The 19,142-nt window shown below is 43.6% G+C and overlaps 1 protein-coding gene across 2 annotated transcripts in view; it reads right to left on the bottom strand.

Annotated features, from left to right (window-relative positions):
* Window positions 1–1,000: 1,000 nt before the first annotated feature.
* Window positions 1,001–19,142, bottom strand: part of LOC106610774 (uncharacterized) — a 32,251-nt gene continuing 14,109 nt past the window's right edge. For both annotated transcript variants that reach the window (XM_014210334.3, XM_014210335.3), the window contains exons 5-11: window positions 5,477–6,045; window positions 3,339–3,435; window positions 3,048–3,114; window positions 2,757–2,929; window positions 2,482–2,598; window positions 2,330–2,386; window positions 1,001–2,216 (exon numbers count right to left, since the gene is read on the bottom strand). In XM_014210334.3, the coding sequence (XP_014065809.1) occupies window positions 2,127–2,216; window positions 2,330–2,386; window positions 2,482–2,598; window positions 2,757–2,929; window positions 3,048–3,114; window positions 3,339–3,435; window positions 5,477–6,045 (1,170 nt within the window). In that variant the 3' untranslated portion in view covers window positions 1,001–2,126. The remainder of the gene's footprint in view (window positions 2,217–2,329; window positions 2,387–2,481; window positions 2,599–2,756; window positions 2,930–3,047; window positions 3,115–3,338; window positions 3,436–5,476; window positions 6,046–19,142) is intronic.

Raw genomic sequence — 19,142 nt, forward strand, 5'->3', positions numbered from 1 at the left:
ATGGTGACATTGAGGAAGGTAGGGGTCCCTGGACGCAACACACTGGGGTCTGAGATCAGGTACGTAGTGCTCACATGAGCGAGAGAGAGCGAGACTTCTACATCAGCTGGGATACACACACACACACTAAGTGTTCAAGCAACCAGTAAAATGTCAAAATATAAAAGAAATGATTGAAATTCCATAATGTTTGCTTCTTGGCTCCTATGAGTTATGACTATGAGAAATGAGTACCTATAATAATGACTAGACTACATGACAGAGAAATTCAATTTAAGGACATGGCGAAATATTTCAAATAATAAATCACAGAACTGTCTAGTTTCCATCAGCTCAAATTCAAGGTCCATTACCTGGAGGAGACCTGAGCAGAAGCAGAAATGACAGCCAGTGCCACACAAACTCCTAGGAGACAAATCTTCTCCATGTCTTCTCTGCTGTGTTGCAGTCCAGACCAACACCAGTCGTTATGGCTCCAACCTGCACCATTGTCCGGTACCAACCCCACCCATAATGCTAAAGCCTGATAGGCTTGTAAGAATTTGATCCTAGCATATTTTATTACACACATTAAAATCAATCTTTTTCAGTATCACCCACTTGGAACAAATGTTAGTTTGGCGCAAAACAACTCCCTAGCCGAGAGCTATTGTGGATGACTTATTGAGTAATATTATTCAGATGTCTCAGGTTGTCATGATTAATTCAAATAAGTAATTAATGGACGTGATCTTGATGAAAAGAGGGCAGCGGCTAGGTGTGACGTTGTTGTCCTAGTCGGTCATTGCGTGTATGTACAGTGTGTGTGCGCGCGACTATGGATATAGCTTGTCAGCTTTGAAGACACCAGTAGATGGAGACAAAGGCAATACCAAACAAGGTCTCACCTTTGATTATGGAGGACCAAGCCTGCAATAATTAGATGTATTTAGATATCCCAAGTCAAATCACTGTGATAAAGCAATTCAGTCTCCGTGGAGACCGTACAGAACAAACAATGTTAGCTTTATATTGACAATTTTATTTATTCTGCACCTTTGGCAACATAGTCAGCGTTCACATTTTAGTTACATATAAGCATCCACGGATTGCGAGACAGACTGTATATATGCATTCCTTTCCTTTTAAATTACAATCATGAAAGTGCTTATAAAAGTGCATATTTACAGAGTGCTAAAAACTGATAGAAAACATGAAAATCTTTGGAATGGAAAACTGATATAAAAAAAAAGGCACTGCACACAAATCAGCAGCTTAAGAAGGTACTGCTGAAAAAAAAAGTTTCCATCCAATTGGCCACAGATTTTCATGTGAATATTATAAAATCTGTATGAAAACAATAGGCACATTTTCTCACCAAAGATGTGTTTCCATCAAACTGACTTGTTGCGGATTACATGCTGTGCATGATGACCTTAGTACATATAAAAATATATTTTGCGCTTAAATGCCCATGTACTGAATAAAAAAAAAAGTAATGGGTTTCCATTGCATTTTCAACTCTACCGATGGTTTTGTCCAAAAACTGTTGCGTTATATAGCAAATGTACCCACTCTGGTTTATACACGCGTGTGCTAGCTAACAGTTGGCAGATACAGTGCGGGTAAAGGCCAGCCTAGGCCTACATGATGAGATTATTATGGGTAAGATCGAGATTATTTGTCAAAACGGCAGCCAAGCATCAATCAGAATAAGACCCTCGAAATGTATTGGAAAGGAGTATCAAGCTTATCACGGTGCACTTTCACCCCCCTGTGAAGTTCATCATAACTTATTTCATCTGTAGCCTAATAAACTGCATGCTTTCCCCGAGTCGTAGTGGGACGAACACACAACATATCATTTCGTGACCAAGTTTACCATATGATCGATGGTTATTATATCAATATTAGAACACAAAAAGCGTTTCTACCACCATTTCTCGCATAATTAATTGTACCGACATTTCCTCTTTCCATCAACCCGGTCATTTTCATGCGTCAGGTAATTCATCCACATGAATTGGTTGGATGGAAACCTGGTTAATGACCATCTCAGCTAGTAGAAGGGTGAGTCACACTCCCGATCCTTCAACCAGGAGCAGTGAACTGTAACTCCTTCCGAAGGCTTCCCTCATACACAGTCTTTACGTCTCAAAGTGATGGTACATGCTCTCCACATATCCCAGAACCCTTTGCCAGTCTGGTCCTCCAGCCCTCAGCATCTCCTCCATGGTCTGTAAAACACAGAGGACTTCAATACGGCAGCATCTCATTCACTACTGAGTTTTGATACACGCATACAATGTTGACACTAACACAGCTTCTGATTAACGGAGACTCGACTCACAAGTAATGTTGTGATTCCAACATTCTCTCCAGTCTTAAATGCCAGGCTGAGGTTCTCCTATGGATAAAAGAATTAGTACCATGTTTGACAGGCTAATCAATAGGTGTGTGTGCAATGCATTCAAGTGTGCTATGCATGTGTGTGTTACCCACCTTGCTGTCAGGGCTAAGGGTGCAGTAGGGGATGTGTGAGGGGAGGTAGGTGTGGTACAGAGCACAGAAGGCCAGACCATCCGCCCAGCTACTGCTGAAGTTAGTGATGTCAATATTCTGTAAATAGTGTGCGGGGGCAGAAAAAGGGTCAAGAAACTATCCTAATGAGAGTTTACTGATTACATATGGAATGTTCAACATTCTCTTTACCTCAGAGTCTCCAAGCGTCCTTTCTCCTCACCCTGTTCAAAAACACAAACATCGCGTTACAGTACCTTGTAGCCTTGAGTGCGGTTCTGACACCAGTGCAGCAGAGAGTTCCTCTTGGAGCCGCCATGCCGGCGTAGCAGCAGACTGAAGCCATCCTGAGACCTGGTCTTAGAAGCCTTGTTAGGGGGCAGGTCTGTCAGGGCAGAGTTGTACTGGTTCAATGCGTCCTCCTGTATCCCTGTAAAACACACAAATGATAGAATGTATTTTACCTGCTACATTACTGGTCACAGGGTCAGAGGGTCATGGTAGGACGAACGCACTGAAACGTGGTTGATTGGGGAACACAAACACACCTGTGTGAGTGCTGGACCAGCTGTCTTGCCTTTGCAACTCTCTTCTTCCTCTGGTTTGGCTTTGGTTCTGAAACGAGAGAACATCTATTCATACGCTACTACCTACTGTACCACACATTCCTTACATTTTGTTGTTCCTCAATATTTCAAAAACATGTGAAGACGTTAGTCGATCACAAAACACATTCTAACTATTGCAATGACGCCACCTCCTGGAATAGCAATGGTTATATATTTGCAGGGTTATGACACACAGACAAGCAGTTGGACCCCAAATTCTAAGTGGTCTACCTTGAATGTAGATCCAACTATTGTGGCAGTATTGGACTGGGATGTTCCATTCTGTACAGTGGGAGAGTCTGAAGACGCGGGTAGTCTGGAAAGGCTTCTGTGAAATCATGGAATGCCGTTTGATATTACTGGATGAACTCAACTCACACAGACACACTGGTCAGAGAAGAACCATTTGTTGTTCAGCTCATCAGGGGTCAGACATGATAGCAAAGCTAACCATTGTTGAAACACTTTATTCTCAGCTTTCACCTTCAGTACCAGTAGTAAAATAAGTTAACATGGTGCTTTACAAGTCCATGTCCTCAAGTGTCCTGCCTGAACGTCTCTTCCATTCCAACAACCGCTCAACCCTCCAGACACCGATTAGTCTGATTATGCTACTCTGTTTATGATTTACAAATTATAGTAGTACAAAAATCAGTCTGGATTTACAGTTGAAGTGGGAAGTTTACATACACTGATGTTGGAGTCATTAAAACTAGTTTTTCAACCACTCCACAAATTTCTTGTTAACAAACTATAGTTTTGGCAAGTTGGTTAAGGACATCTACTTTGTGCATGACACAAGACATTTTTCCAACAATTGTTAAGAGACGGATTATTTCACATATAATACACTGTATCACAATTCCAGTAGGTCAGAAGTTTACATATACTAAGTTGACTGTGCCTTTAAACAACTTGGAAAATTCCAGAAAATGTCATGGCCTTAGAAGCTTATGATAGGCTAATTGACATAATTTCAGTCAATTGGAGGTGTACCTGTGGATGTATTTTAAGGCCTACCTTCAAACTCAGTGTCTCTTTGCTTGACATCATGGGAAAATCTAAAGAAATCAGTCAAGACCTCAGACAAAAAAATTGTAGACCTCCACAAGTCTAGTTCACCCTTGGGAGCAATTTCCAAATGCCTGAAGGTACCACGTTCATCTGTACAAACGATAGTCCGCAAGTATAAACACCATGGGACCACGCAGCCATCATACCGCTCAGGAAGGAGACGCGTTCTGTCTCCTAGAGATGAACGTACTTTGGTGCGAAAAGTGCAAATCAATCCCAGAACAACAGGACAACAAAGGACCTTGTGAAGATGCTGGAGGAAACAGGTAAAAAAGTATCTATAGCCACAGTAAAACAAGTCCTATATTGACATAACCTGAAAGGCCACTCAGCAAGGAAGAAGCCACTGGAGACAAAGATCGTACTATTTGTAAAAATGTCCCCTGGTCTGATAAAACAAAAATAGAACTGTTTGGCCATAATGACCATCGTTATGTTTGGAGGAAAAGGGGGGGATGGCTTGCAAGCCGAAGAACACCATCCTAACCGTGAAGCACGGGGGTGGCAGCATCATGCTGTGAGGGTGCTTTGCTGCAGGAGGGATTGGTGCACTTCACAAAATAGACTGCATCATGAGAAAGGGAAATTGTGTGGATATATTGAAGCAACATCAAGACCATCAGTTAGGAAGTTAAAACTTGGACGCAAATGGGTCTTCCAAATGGACAGTGACCCCAAGCATACTTCCAAAGTTGTGGCAAAATGGCTTAAGGACAACAATGTCAAGGTATTGGAGTGTCCATCACAAAGCCCTGACCTCAATCCTATAGAAAATGTGTGGGCAGAACTGAAAAAGCGTGTGCGAGCAAGGAGGCCTACAAACCTGACTCAGTTACACCAGCTCTGTCAGGAGGAATGGGCCAAAATTCACCCAACTTATTGTGGGAAGCTTGTGGAAGGCTAACCAAAAAGTTTGACCCAAGTTTAACAATTTAAAGGCAATGCTACCAAATACTAATTGAGCGTATGTAAACTTCTGACCCACTGGGAATGTGATGAAAGAAATAAAAGCTGAAATAAATAATTATCTCCGCTATTATTCTGACATTTCACATTCTTAAAATAAAGTGGTGATCCTAACTGACCTAAGACAGGGACATTTTACTAGGATTAAATGTCAGGAATTGTGAAAAACTGAGTTTAAATGTATTTGGCTAAGGTGCATGTAAACTTCCGACTTCAACTGTAGCTAGAATAGCCAGCTATATAAAATCATAGACATTAACGTTCATTACATTCATTTAAGTTCATGTATAGTTGAAATCATTCAAACGGGTAGTCATCCTGGTACTCACCTTGACCTCTCCTGTGCGAGCATTCGTCGCGTCTCCCTCACATCACACCCCTCCTCTCCACTCCTCTCCCCATTGGTCACCTTCATCAAGTACCGGTTGGCCACGACCTTAGTGTCCGTCCAAGCCTCTTCCACAACCACATTCTTATTCACTTCTTCCTGGCTCCTCGTCGCCATCTCTTCATCTCCTCCTTGGCCCACCCTACTGATCCCCCTCTCCCTGCCCCGGTGGCTTCCCTCCTGGGGCTCAGGTGTGCTGATCTCCCCAGTGGTACTCTCCTTGCCCTGGGTCTTGGCCTGTCCTGGCCCCTGGTTCTGGGTGAGGTGGGCCAGTCTCTGCCTGCTCTCCTTAAGCTCTCCTCTCAGGATGACCAGCTGCCCATCAGTCTCTTTCCATCTCTGCTGGGCAGCCGCCAGCTCCCGCTCTGTATCCTTCTGAGCCGTTCTGAGCACGCCCAGTTCCTCTTCGGCCTCGGCCCTCAGCCGGTCGGCCTCGGCCCTCAGCCGGTCGGCCACCGCTACTGCCACCTGCAGGTCAGACTGGAACTGCTGCCACTCCCCTCTCTCAGTCTGCAGAAAGGAAGACAGTGACAATTATCTACTATGAAGACCAATCCATAGGTTGAATTGGGTGTGTTAGGGCTGGGCTGAAACAAACACACACATGGCCAAAAGTATGTTAACACCTGCTCATCGAACATCTTATTCCAAAATTATGGGCATTAATATGGAGTCCCCTTTTTGCTACTCTTCTGGGAAGGCCTTCCACTAGATGTTGGAACATTGCTGCGGGGACTTGCTTCCATTCACCCACAAGAGAGTTAGTGAGATCTGGTTCGCACTCTGCGTTCCAATTCATCCCAAAGGTGTTCGATGGGGTTGAGGTCAGTGCTCCGGCTGGCCAGTCAAGTTCTTCCATACCGATGTCGACAAACCATTTCTGTATGGACCTCACTTTGTGCACAGGTGCATTGTTATGCTAAAACAGGAAAGGGCCTTCCCCAAAATGTTGCCACAAAGTTGGAAGCACAGAAATGTCTAGAATGTCATTCTATGCTGTAGCGTTAAGATTTCCCTCCATCTGTGTCAACTACTCACAACATTTTATGCACTGCAGTGCTAGCTAGCTTTAGCGTATGCTTTCAGTACTAGATTAATTCTCTGATTGGGTGGACAAGATGTCAGTTCACCCTGCAAGAGCTCTAATAAGTTGGAGGACACCCTCTGGAAGTTGTCATCATTACTGTGTAAGTCTATGGAAGGGGATGAGAATAATGAGCCTCCTAGGTTTTGTATTGGAGTAAATGAACCCAGAAGAGGACAGAATCTATCTGTCCTCCAGCTACACTATGGTGCTACCCTACAGAGTGCTGCTGAGGCTACTGTAGACCTTCTTTGCAAAACAGTGTTTTAATCAATTATTTGGTGATGTGAATATATTTAGTACAGTTTTAACTAAAAAGGACAACTCCCTTGCTCATCTGAGCAGTGGAGGCTCCTACATATAGTACCAGTCAAAAGTTGACAAGGGTTTTTCTTAATTTTTACTATTTTGTACATTCGAGAATAATAGTCAAGATGTCAAAACTAGGAAATAACACAAATGTAATCATGTAGTAACCAAAAAGTGTTAAACAAATCCAAATATACACTGCTCAAAAAAATAAAGGTAACACTTAAACAACACAATGTAACTCCAAGTCAATCACACTTCTGTGAAATCAAACTGTCCACTTAGGAAGCAACACTGATTGACAATAAATTTCACATGCTGTTGTGCAAATGGAATAGACAACAGGTGGAAATTCTAGGCAATTAGCAAGACACCCCCAATAAAGGAGTGGTTCTGCAGGTGGGGACCACAGACCACTTCTCAGTTCCTATGCTTCCTGGCTGATGTTTTGGTCATTTTTGAATGCTGGCGGTGCTTTCACTCTAGTGGTAGCATGAGACGGAGTCTACAACCCACACAAGTGGCTCAGGTAGTGCAGCTCATCCAGGATGGCACATCAATGGGAGCTGTGGCAAGAAGGTTTGCTGTGTCTGTCAGCGTAGTGTCCAGAGCAGGGAGGCGCTACCAGGAGACAGGCCAGTACATCAGGAGACGTGGAGGAGGTCGTAGGAGGGCAACAACCCAGCAGCAGGACCGCTACCTCCGCCTTTGTGCAAGGAGGAGCAGGAGAAGCACTGCCAGAGCCCTGCAAAATGACCTCCAGCAGGCCACGAATGTGCATGTGTCTGCTCAAACGGTCAGAAAAGACTCCATGAGGGTGGTATGAGGGCCCGACGTCCACAGGTGGGGGTTGTGCTTACAGCCCAACACCGTGCAGGACGTTTGGCATTTGCCAGAGAACACCAAGATTGGCAAATTCGCCACTGGCACCCTGTGCTCTTCACAGATAAAAGCAGGTTCACACTGAGCATGTGGCAGACGTGACAGAGTCTGGAGACGCCGTGGAAAACATTCTGCTGCCTGAAACATCCTCCAGCATGACCGGTTTGGCGGTGGGTCAGTCATGGCGTGGGGTGACATTTCTTTGGGGGGCCGCACAGCCCTCCATGTGCTCGCCAGAGGTAGCCTGACTGCCATTAGGTACCGACATAAGATCCTCAGACCCCTTGTGAGACCATATGCTGGTGCGGTTGGCCCTGGGTTCCTCCTAATGCAAGACAATGCTAGACCTCATGTGGCTGGAGTGTGTCAGCAGTTCCTGCAAGAGGATGGCATTGATGCTATGGACTTGCCCGCCCGTTCTCCAGACCTGAATCCAATTGAGCACATCTGGGACATCATGTCTCACTCCATCCACCAACGCCACGTTGCACCACAGACTGTCCAGGAGTTGGCGGATGCTTTAGTCCAGGTCTGGGAGGAGATCCCTCAGGAGACCATCCGCCACCTCATCAGGAGCATGCCCAGGCGTTGTAGGGAGGTCATACAGGCACGTGGAGGCCACACACACACACACACACACACTACTGAGCATCATTTTGACTTGTTTTAAGGACATTACATCAAAGTTGGATCAGCCTGTAGTGTGGTTTTCCACTTTAATTTTGAGTGTGACTCCAAATCCAGACCTCCATGGGTTGATAAATTGGATTTCCATTGATTATTTTTGTGTGATTTTGTTGTCAGCACATTCAACTATGTAAAGAAAAAAGTATTTAATAAGATTATTTCTTTCATTCAGATCTAGGATGTGTTGTTTACGTGTTCCCTTTATTTTTTTGAGCAGTATATTTTATATATGAAATTCGTCAAAGGAGCCAGCCTTTGCCTTGATGACAGCTTTGCACACTCTAGGCATTCTCTCAAACAGCTTCATGAGGTAGTTACCTGGATTGCATTTCAATTAACAGGTGTGCCTTGTTAAAAGTTAATTTGTGGAATTAAGAAGGAATCTTTCCTTCTTAATGTGTTTGAGCCAATCAGTTGTGCTGTGACAATGTAGGAGTGGTATACAAAAGATAGCCCTATTTGGTAAAAGACCAAGTCCATATTAGGGCAAGAACAGCTCAAATAAGCAAAGAGAAACGACAGTCCATCTTTACTTTAAGACATGAAGGTCAGTCAATTCAAAACATTTCAAGAACTTTGAAAGTGCAGTTGCAAAAACCATCAAGTGCTATGATGAAACTGGCTCTCAAGAGGACAGGAAAGGAAGACCCAGCATTACCTCTGCTGCAGAGGATAAGTTCATTAGAGTTAACGGCACCTCAGATTGAAGCATTTATTTGGGTTGAAGAGTTCAAGTAACAGACATCTCTACATCAACTGTTGAAAAGAGACCGTGAATCAGGCCTTCATGGTCGAATTGCTGCAAAGAAACCACTACTAAATAACACCACTAAGATGAAGAGACTTGCTTGGGCCAAGAAACACGCGCAATGGACATTAGACCGGTGGAAATCTGTACTTTGGTATCCATCGATCGAAATAAGTATTTGACCCCCTCTCAAACCATTAAGATTTCTGGCTCCCAGGTGTCTTTTATACAGGTAACGAGCTGAGATTAGGCGCACACTCTAAAGGGAGTGCTCCTAATCTCAGTTTGTTACCTATATAAGACACCTGTCCACAGAAGCAATCACATCAGATTCCAAACTCTCCACCATGGCCAAGACCAAAGAGCTCTCCAAGGATGTCAGGGACAAGATTGTAGACCTAGACGAGGCTGGAATGGGCTACAAGACCATCACCAAGCAGCTTGGTGACAAGGTGACAACAGTTGGTGCGATTATTCGCAAATGGAAGAAACACAAAAGAACTGTCAATCTCTCTCGGCCTGGGGCTCCATGCAAGATCTCACCTCGTGGAGTTGCAATGATCATGAGAACGGTGAGGAATCAGCCCAGAACTACACGGGAGGATCTTGTCAATGTTCTCAAGGCAGCTGGGACCATAGTCACCCAGAAAACAATTGGTAACACACTACGCCGTGAAGGACTGAAATCCTGCAGCGCCCGCAAGGTCCCCCTGCTCAAGAAAGCACATATACAAGAGGACAACTGGGTGAAAGTGTTGTGGTCAGATGAGACCAAAATGGAGCTCTTTGGCATCAACTCAACTCGCCGTGTTTGGAGGAGGAGGAATGCTGACAATGACCACAAGAACACCATCTCCACCATCAAACATGGAGGTGGAAACATTATGCTTTGGGGGTGTTTTTCTGCTAAGGGGACAGGACAACTTCACCGCATCAAAGGGACGATGAACGGGGCCATGTACCGTCAAATCTTGGGTGAGAACCTCCTTCCCTCAGCCAGGGCATTGAAAATGGGTCGTGGATGTGTATTCCAGCATGACAATGACCCAAAACACACGGCCAAGGCAACAAAGGAGTGGCTCAAGAAGAAGCACAGTAAGGTCCTGGAGTGGCCTAGCCAGTCTCCAGACCTTAATCCCATAGAAAATCTGTGGAGGGAGCTGAAAGTTCGAGTTGCCAAACATCAGCCTCGAAACCTTAATGACTTGGAGAAGATCTGCAAAGAGGAGTGGGACAAAATCCCTCCTGAGATGTGTGCAAACCTGGTGGCCAACTACAAGAAACGTCTGACCTCTGATTGCCAACAAGGGTTTTGCCACCAAGTACTAAGTCATGTCTTGCAGAGGGGTCAAATACTTATTTCCCTCATTGAAATGCAAATCCATTTATAACATTTTTGACATGCGGTTTTCAGGATTTTTTTGTTGTTATTCTGTCTCTCACTGTTCAAATAAACCTACCATTAAAATTATAGACTGATCATTTTTGTCAGTGGGCAAACGTACAAAATCAGCAGGGGATCAAATAATCTCCCCTCCTGTCCCCCTCACTCGCTACATACATACATACATACATACATACATACATACATACGAGGTCGACCGATTAATCGGAATGGTATTTTTGGATGCCGATTTCGCCGTTTAATTTTTTTATAAAACACCTTTATTTAACTAGGCAAATCAGTTAAGAACACATTCTTACTTTCAATGACGGCCTAGGAACGGTGGGTAAACTGCCTTGTTCAGGGGCAGAATGCCACATTTTTACCTTGTCAGCTCGGGGGATTCAATCTTGCAACCTTACGGTTAACTAGTCCAACGCTCTAACCACCTGCTTTACATTGCACTCCACAAGGAGCCTGCCTGTTACGCGAATGCAGTAAGAAGTCAAGGTAAGTTGCTAGCTAGCATTAAACTTATCTTATAAAAAACAATCAATCATAATCACTAGTTAACTACACAGGGTTGATGATATTACTAGTTTCTCTAGCCTGTCCTGCGTTGCATATAATCGCTTAGGTACACGTTGCTCTTTTAACTAGGGAAAATGTGTCACTTCTCTTGCAACAGAGTCAGGGTATATGCAGCAGTTTGGGTTGCATGGCTCGTTGCGAACTGTGAAGACTTTCTTCCTAACAAAGACAGCCGACTTCGCCAAACGCGGGATGATTTAACAATACTAAAGTGCCTATAAGAAAATCCAATAGTCAAAGGTATATGAAATACAAATCGTATAGAGAGAAATAGTCCTATAATTCCTAGAATAACTACAACCTAAAACTTCTTGCCTGGGAATATTGAAGACTCATGTTAAAAGGAACCACCAGCTTTCATATGTTCTCATGTTCTGAGCAAGGAACTTAAACGTTAGCTTTCTTACATGGCACATATTGCACTTTTACTTTCTTCTCCAACACTTTGTTTTTGCATTATTTAAACAAAATTGAACATGTTTCATTATTTATTTGAGGCTAAATGTATTTTATTGATGTATTAATTATATTAAGTTAAAATAAGTCTTCATTCAGTATTGTTGTAATTGCCATTATTACAAATAAATACATTTTAAAAAGTCGGCCGATTAATCGGGATCGGCTTTTTTTTGGTCCTCCAAAAATCGATATCGGTGTTGAAAAATCATAAAATCGGTCGACCTCTAATACACACACACACACGCTTGAAGTCAGACGTTTACATACACTTAGGTTGGAGTCATTAAAACTCGTTTTTCAACCACTCCGAATTTCTTGTTAACAAACTATAGTTTTGGCAAGTCGGTTAGGACATCTACTTTGTGCATGACAAGTAGTTTTTCCAACAATTATTTACAGACAGATTATTTCACTGTATCACAATTCCAGTGAGTCAGAAGTTTACACAAAGTTCACTGCCTTTAAACAGCATGGAAAATTCCCGAAAATTATGACATGGCCTTAGAAGCTTCTGATAGGCTAATTGACATCATTTGAGTCAATTGGAGGTGTACCTGTGGATGTATTTCAAGGCCTACCTTCAAACTCAGTGCCTCTTTGCTTGATATCATGGGAAAATCAAAAGAAATCAGTCAAGACCTCAGAAAAAAAATTTGTAGACCTCCACAAGTCTGGTTCATCCTTGGGAGCAATTTCCAAACGCCTGAAGGTACCACGTTCATCTGTACAAACAATAGTACGCTAGTATAAACACCATGGGACCACACAGCCGTCATACCGCTCAGGATGGAGTTGTGTTGTCTCCTAGAGATGAACGTACTTGGTGGGAAAAGTGCAAATCAATCCCAGAACAAAAGCAAAGGACCTTGTGAAGATGCTGGAGGAAACGGGTACAAATTTATCTATATTTATTTAACCTTTATTTAACCAGGTAGGCAAGTTGAGAACAAGTTCTCATTTACAATTGCGACCTGGCCAAGATAAAGCAAAGCAGTTTGACACATACAACAGAGTTACACATGGATTAAAACAAACATACAGTCAATAATACAGTAGAAAAATAAGTCTATATACAATGTGAGCAAATGAGGTGAGAAAAGGGAGGTAAAGGCAAAAAAGGCCATGGTGGCAAAGTAAATACAATATAGCAAGTAAAACACTGGAATGGTAGATTTGTAGTGGAAGAAAGTGCAAAGTAGAAATAGAAATAATGGGGTGCAAAGGAGCAAATTAATTAAATACAGTAGGGGAAGAGGTAGTTGTTTGGGCTAAATTATAGATGGGCTATGTACAGGTGCAGTGATCTGTGAGCTGCTCTGACAGCTGGTGCTTAAAGCTAGTGAGGGAGATAAGTGTTTCCAGTTTCAGAGATTTTTGTAGTTCGTTCCAGTAATTGGCAGCAGAGAACTGGAAGGAGACAGCCAAAGGAGGAATTGGCTTTGGGGGTGACCAGAGAGATATACCTGCTGGAGCGCATGCTACAGGTGGGTGCTGCTATGGTGACCAGCGAGCTGAGATAAGGGGGGACTTTACCTAGCAGGGTCTTGTAAATGACCTGGAGCCAGTGGGTTTGGCGACGAGTATGAAGCGAGGGCCAGCCAACGAGAGCGTACAGGTCGCAGTGGTGGGTAGTATATGGGGCTTTGGTGACAAAACGGATGGCACTGTGCTAGACCACATCCAGTTTATTGAGTAGGGTATTGGAGGCTATTTTGTAAATGACATCGCCGAAGTCGAGGATCGGTAGGATGGTCAGTTTTACGAGGGTATGTTTGGCAGCATGAGTGAAAGATGCTTTGTTGCGAAATAGGAAGCCAATTCTAGATTTAACTTTGGATTGGAGATGTTTGATGTGACTCTGGAAGGAGCGCTTACAGTCTAACCAGACACCTAGGTATTTGTAGTTGTCCACATATTCAGAACCGTCCACAAGTCAGAACCGTCCAGAGTAGTGATGCTGGACGGGCGGGCAGCGATCGGTTGAAGAGCATGCATTTAGTTTTACTTGTATTTAAGAGCAGTTGGAGGCCACGGAAGGAGAGTTGTATGGCATTGAAGCTCGTCTGGAAGGTAGTTAACACAGTGTCCAAAGAAGGGCCAGAAGTATACAGAATGGTGTCGTCTGCGTAGAGGTGGATCAGAGACTCACCAGCAGCAAGAGCGACATCATTGATGTATACAGAGAAAAGAGTTGGCCCAAGAATTGAACCCTGTGACACCCCCATAGAGACTACCAAAGGCCCGGACAACAGGCCATCAGATTTGACACACTGAACTCTATCAGATAAGTAGTTGGTGAACCAGGCGAGGCAATCATTTGAGAAACCAAGGATATTGAGTCTGCCGATTAGGATGTGGTGATTGACAGAGTCGAAAGCCTTGGCCAGGTCAATGAGTACGGCAGCATAGTATTGTTTCTTATCGATGGCGGTTACGATATCGTTTAGGACCTTGAGCGTGGCTGAGGTGCACCCATGACCAGCTCTGAAACCAGATTGCATAGCGGAGAAGGTGCGGTGGGATTCGAAATGGTCGGTAATCTATATGTTGACTTGGCTTTCGAAGACCTTAGAAAGGCAGGGTAGGATAGATATAGGTCTGTAGCAGTTTGGGTCAAGAGTGTCCCCTCCTTTGAAGAGGGGGATGACAGCAGCTGCTTTCCAATCTTTTGGAATCTCAGACGACACGAAAGAGAGGTTGAACAGGCTAGTAATAGGGGTTGTAACAATTTCGGCAGATCATTTTAGAAAGAAAGGGTCCAGATTGTCTAGCCCGGCTGATTTGTAGGGGTCCAGTTTTTGCAGCTCTTTCTGAACATCAGCTGACTGGATTTGGGAGAAGGCGAAATGGGGAAGGCTTGGGCGAGTAGCTGTGGGGGGTGCAGTGCTGTTGACCGCGGTAGGGGGAGCCAGGTGGAAAGCATGGCCAGCCGTAGAAAAATGCTTATTGAAATTCTCAATTATAGTGGATTTATCGGTAATCATATCATTAAAACCAGTCCTATAACCTGAAAGGCCACTCAGCAAGGAAGAAGCCACTGCTCCAAACCCGGCATAAAAAAGACCATAATGACCATCGTTATGTTTGGAGGAAAAAGGGGGAGGCTTGCAAGCCGAAGAACACCATCCCAACCGTGAAGCACGTGTGTGGCAGCATCATGCTCTGGGGGTGCTTTGCTGCAGGAGGGACTGGTGCACTTCATAAAATAGATAGCATCATGAGAAAGGAAAATTATGTGGATATATTGAAGCAACATCTCAAGACCATCAGTCAGTAAGTTAAAGCTTGGTCGCAAATGGGTCTTCCAAATGGACAATGACCCCGAGCATACTTCCAACGTTGTGGCAAAATGGCTTAAGGCCAACAAAGTCAAGGTATTGGAGTGGACATCACAAAGCCCTGACCTCAATCCTATAGAACATTTGTGGGCAGAACTGAAAAGGTCTGTGTGAGCAAGGAGGCCTACAAACCTGACTCAGTTACACCAGCTCTGTCAGGAGGAATGGGCCAAAATTCACCCAACTTATGGTGGGAAGCTTGTGGAAGGCTAACCAAAACGTTTGACCCAAGTTAAACAATGTAAAGGCAATGCTACCAAATAATAATTGAGTGTATGTAAACTTCTGACCCACTGGGAACATGATGAAAGAAATAAAAGCTGAAATAAATAATTCTCTACAATTATTTTGACATTTCACATTCTTAAAGTGGTGATCCTAACTGACCTAAGACAGGGAATGTTTACTTGGATTAAATGTCAGGAATTGTGAAAAAGTTTAAATGTATTTGGCTAAGGTGTATGTAAACTTACGATTTCAACATATATATCCTCCTAATGTTGTGTGTTGCTTCAAGACCAGATTGATCTCAGTTTGTCAGAGTAGCCACTCATTTAGGTGGTATTAAAAAAGATTCAACTAATGTCTTCTGTCATGTAAATGACTTAGAATTGCATGAAATGCATTTTTAAAAAGACAGATTTTTTCTAAGACTAAAATCAAAATTCCCATGTGTGGAAATCCTAAAAACTTCTCTGCTCAACTGTAGCCTACGGCACATTGCCAATGATTCCGTAATCCGGCCCTGTCTGCCAGCATCACATAATCTCTAGAGACTATACGATTTAAATGATTAAAATGTCCATTTGGCCATCATAAACTAACAGCTGGATGGGATGAGACAGAGGCAAGTCTTAGCAAGTTTAGAGGAGTGGATCTACCGAATCAAATGAGCCAAATCGAGATCTGTGCAAACACGTTGCTGTAAACAGCCCCATTCAGGTGCACTGGCTCAGATCCACTAACCTGGAATGTGTGAGTTGTTTACAGCTCTTACTCCAAAGGGGCTATGATTCACTGAGGTTATTGCTGAATTTGTAATGAATCACACAAGTTCAACACAGGGAGAGGAAATCATACCATGGCAAAGCAGCAGGCTATAACATACAGTACACTCACGAGAAAGGGTGGATACAAAAGATACCAATACCAGATTGTGCGGCGCAAAGTGGCTTCGTCACCTAACATTCTAACCAAACTGGTCGCGCTGCGTGTGCGAGCATAGCAAAATAAAAGTACACAACAAAACTGCTCAAACAGGTATGCGTAGCCAAGCGTTAAAATAGAACGGATCAACTCTATGCGAAGGAGATGTGTCGTGCTGCATGAGGAAAATGGTGGGTACACCATATACTGGCTGGTTCTGATCCACGACCCTACTTTTTTTATTTTAAGGTATCTGACCAACAGATGCATATCTGTATTTCATGTGAAATACGGTGTATTCGGAAAATATTCAGACCTCTTGACTTTTTCATAATTTTATTACATTACATTACAGCCTTATTCTAAAACGGATTAAAATTGTTTTTAGAAGCAAAAACAGGTTTTTAGAATGTTTGGCAAGTGTACAAAAATAAAAACAGAACTATTCAGACCCTTTGCTACAAGACTCAAAATTGAGCTCAGCTGCATCCTGTTTCCATTGATCATCCATTTAAAATGTTTCTACAACTTGATTGGAGTCCACTTGTGGTACATTCAATTGATTGGACATGATTTGGAAAGGCACACACCTGTCTATATAAGGTCCCACAGTTGACAGTGCATGTCAGAGGAAAAACCAAGCCAAGAGGTCAAAGGAATTGTCCATTGACCACCGAGACAGGATTGTGTCGAGGCACAGATCTGGGGGAAGGGTACTAAAACATTTCTGCAGCTTTAAAAAAAGGTCCCCAAGAAGACAGTGGCTTCCGTCATTCTTAAAAATGGAAGAAGTTTGGAATCACCAAGACTCTGCCTAGAGCTGTCCGTCCGGCCAAGCTGAGCAATCGGGGGAGAAGAGCCTTGGTCAGGGAGGTGACCAAGAACCCGATGGTCACTGACAGAGCTCCAGAGTTCCTCTGTGGAGATGGGAGAACCTTCCAGAAGGACAACCATCTCTGCAGCACTCCACCAAATCAGGCCTTTATGGTAGAGTGGCCAGACGAAAGCCAATCCTCAGTAAAAGGCACATGACAGCCTGCTTGGAGTTTGCCAAAAGGCACCTAAAGGACTCTCAGACCATGAGAAACAAGATTCTCTGGTCTGATGAAACCAAGATTGAACTGTTTGGCCTGAATGCCAAGCATCACGTCTGGAGGAAACCTAGCACCATCCCTACGGTGAAGCATGGTGGTGGCTGCATCATGCTATGGGGATGTTTTTCAGCGGCAGGGACTGGGAGACTAGTCAGGATCGATGGAAATATGAATGGAGCAAAGTATAGAGAGATCCTCAGACTGGGGCGAAGGTTCTCCATCCAACAGGACAACGAACCGAAGCACACAGCCAAGCCAACGCAGGAGTGGCTTCGGGACAAGTCTTTGAATGTCCTCGAGTGGCCCAGCCAGAGCCTGGACTTGAACCCGATCGAACATCTCTGGAGAGACCTGAAAATAGCTGGGCAACAACGCTCCCATCCAACCTGACAGAGCTTGAGAGGATCTGCTGAGAAAAATGGGAGACTCCCCAAATACAGGTGTGCCAAGCTTGTAGCGTCATACCGAAGAAGACTCAAGTCTGTAATCGCTGCCAAGGGTGCTTCAACAAAGTACTGAGTAAAGAGTCTGAATACTTATGTAAACGTGATTTTTTTTATTTGTAATACATTTGCAAAAATGTGTCTGTCATTATGGGGTATTGCTTGTAGATTGATGAGGAACATTTTATAAATCAGGCTGTAATGTAACAAAATTTGTAAAAAGTCAAGGGGTCTGAATACCTTCCGAATGCACCGTACATATTAGGACCTAATGACTATTTCAATTGACTGATTTCCTTATAAAATCTTTGAAATTGTTGCATGTTGTGTTTATATTTTTTGTTCAGCGTAATATACAGATGGTTCACAGTTGGTTTTGCTATTTTAACTTGCATGTCACGAAAGTGTCCGGTGCGGATAGACAATTTTTTTAAATAATAATATATATATTTTTTTAAATCGGCGGACGCAAGCGCGGAGCCAGTTTAGTCTGCGTGTTACCTCACTTGCACTGATATCAAAAAGAACTGCACCGACGTAACGTACCAGTAAACTTCTGACATGTTTTCTTCACATATTATTTTCTATTGAGTGCAGATGCAGGAGAGGAGACCAGGTGAGAAAGCCACTATTGACAAACGTACACCCTGACAGCATGCCCTAGCTCTGGACATGCACAAACACTGCCCTGTGGATAAAAGGTAGAGATAAGAGGCTCTCAAGCAGAGTTGCTGAGCCAAAAGGTAAAATGATAAGGACCACTGAGAAAAGCTGTTGAGAGCAGCCGAAATACAGCACTATCCAGTTACCAAGCATGCAACGGCACATAAAGTAATGTGCACAGATGGAATCAGTGCAGAATGGGTGTGTGAGCATTGCAATGTGACCCCACAGAGAAATGTGGGAGTGTGGAAGGGTTGCCTTGTTTGGTAATTAGAAGAAGAATGGATAGAGACGCGGAGGAGGAGAGACTGGAGCCAGCTCGTTTCCTCATCTGACCAGCAACTCTAGACCACAGCTGGGGTCTATTATGTCGGCATTGGACGGACACACGAGAGCATATTCTCTTTCACTCACACCTCTCCTTGGTCTTTTATCTTCCAACACAACCACAAAGTGAAGTTCACCGCTCTCTCTAACACAGTAAACTTTAGAGCACGGACAACCACTGAACAACCCGTTCTTACATTCTTTGATTCAAAGCCTCAGAGTTTAAACTGCCTTATGGCAACAGACACAAAGTGCTTTTTATTAGTACACATGATGCAACTCATAATGCCAGATGGGTTAAAAGAGCATAATGGGAAACCATTGGCTTAAACCACCCCGTCCTTTAGTAGCATGTGTTCTGCATCCTGCCTGTACAGCTAAACTAACTGTCAGTGTGTCCAAATAGGGCACGTCTTAGACAGGAAACAGGAGGGTGCACTCCTCCTCACACA

Source organism: Salmo salar, chromosome 09 (assembly GCF_965601325.2).
Source record: "Salmo salar chromosome 09, fSalSal1, whole genome shotgun sequence".
Classification (NCBI taxonomy): domain Eukaryota; kingdom Metazoa; phylum Chordata; class Actinopteri; order Salmoniformes; family Salmonidae; genus Salmo; species Salmo salar.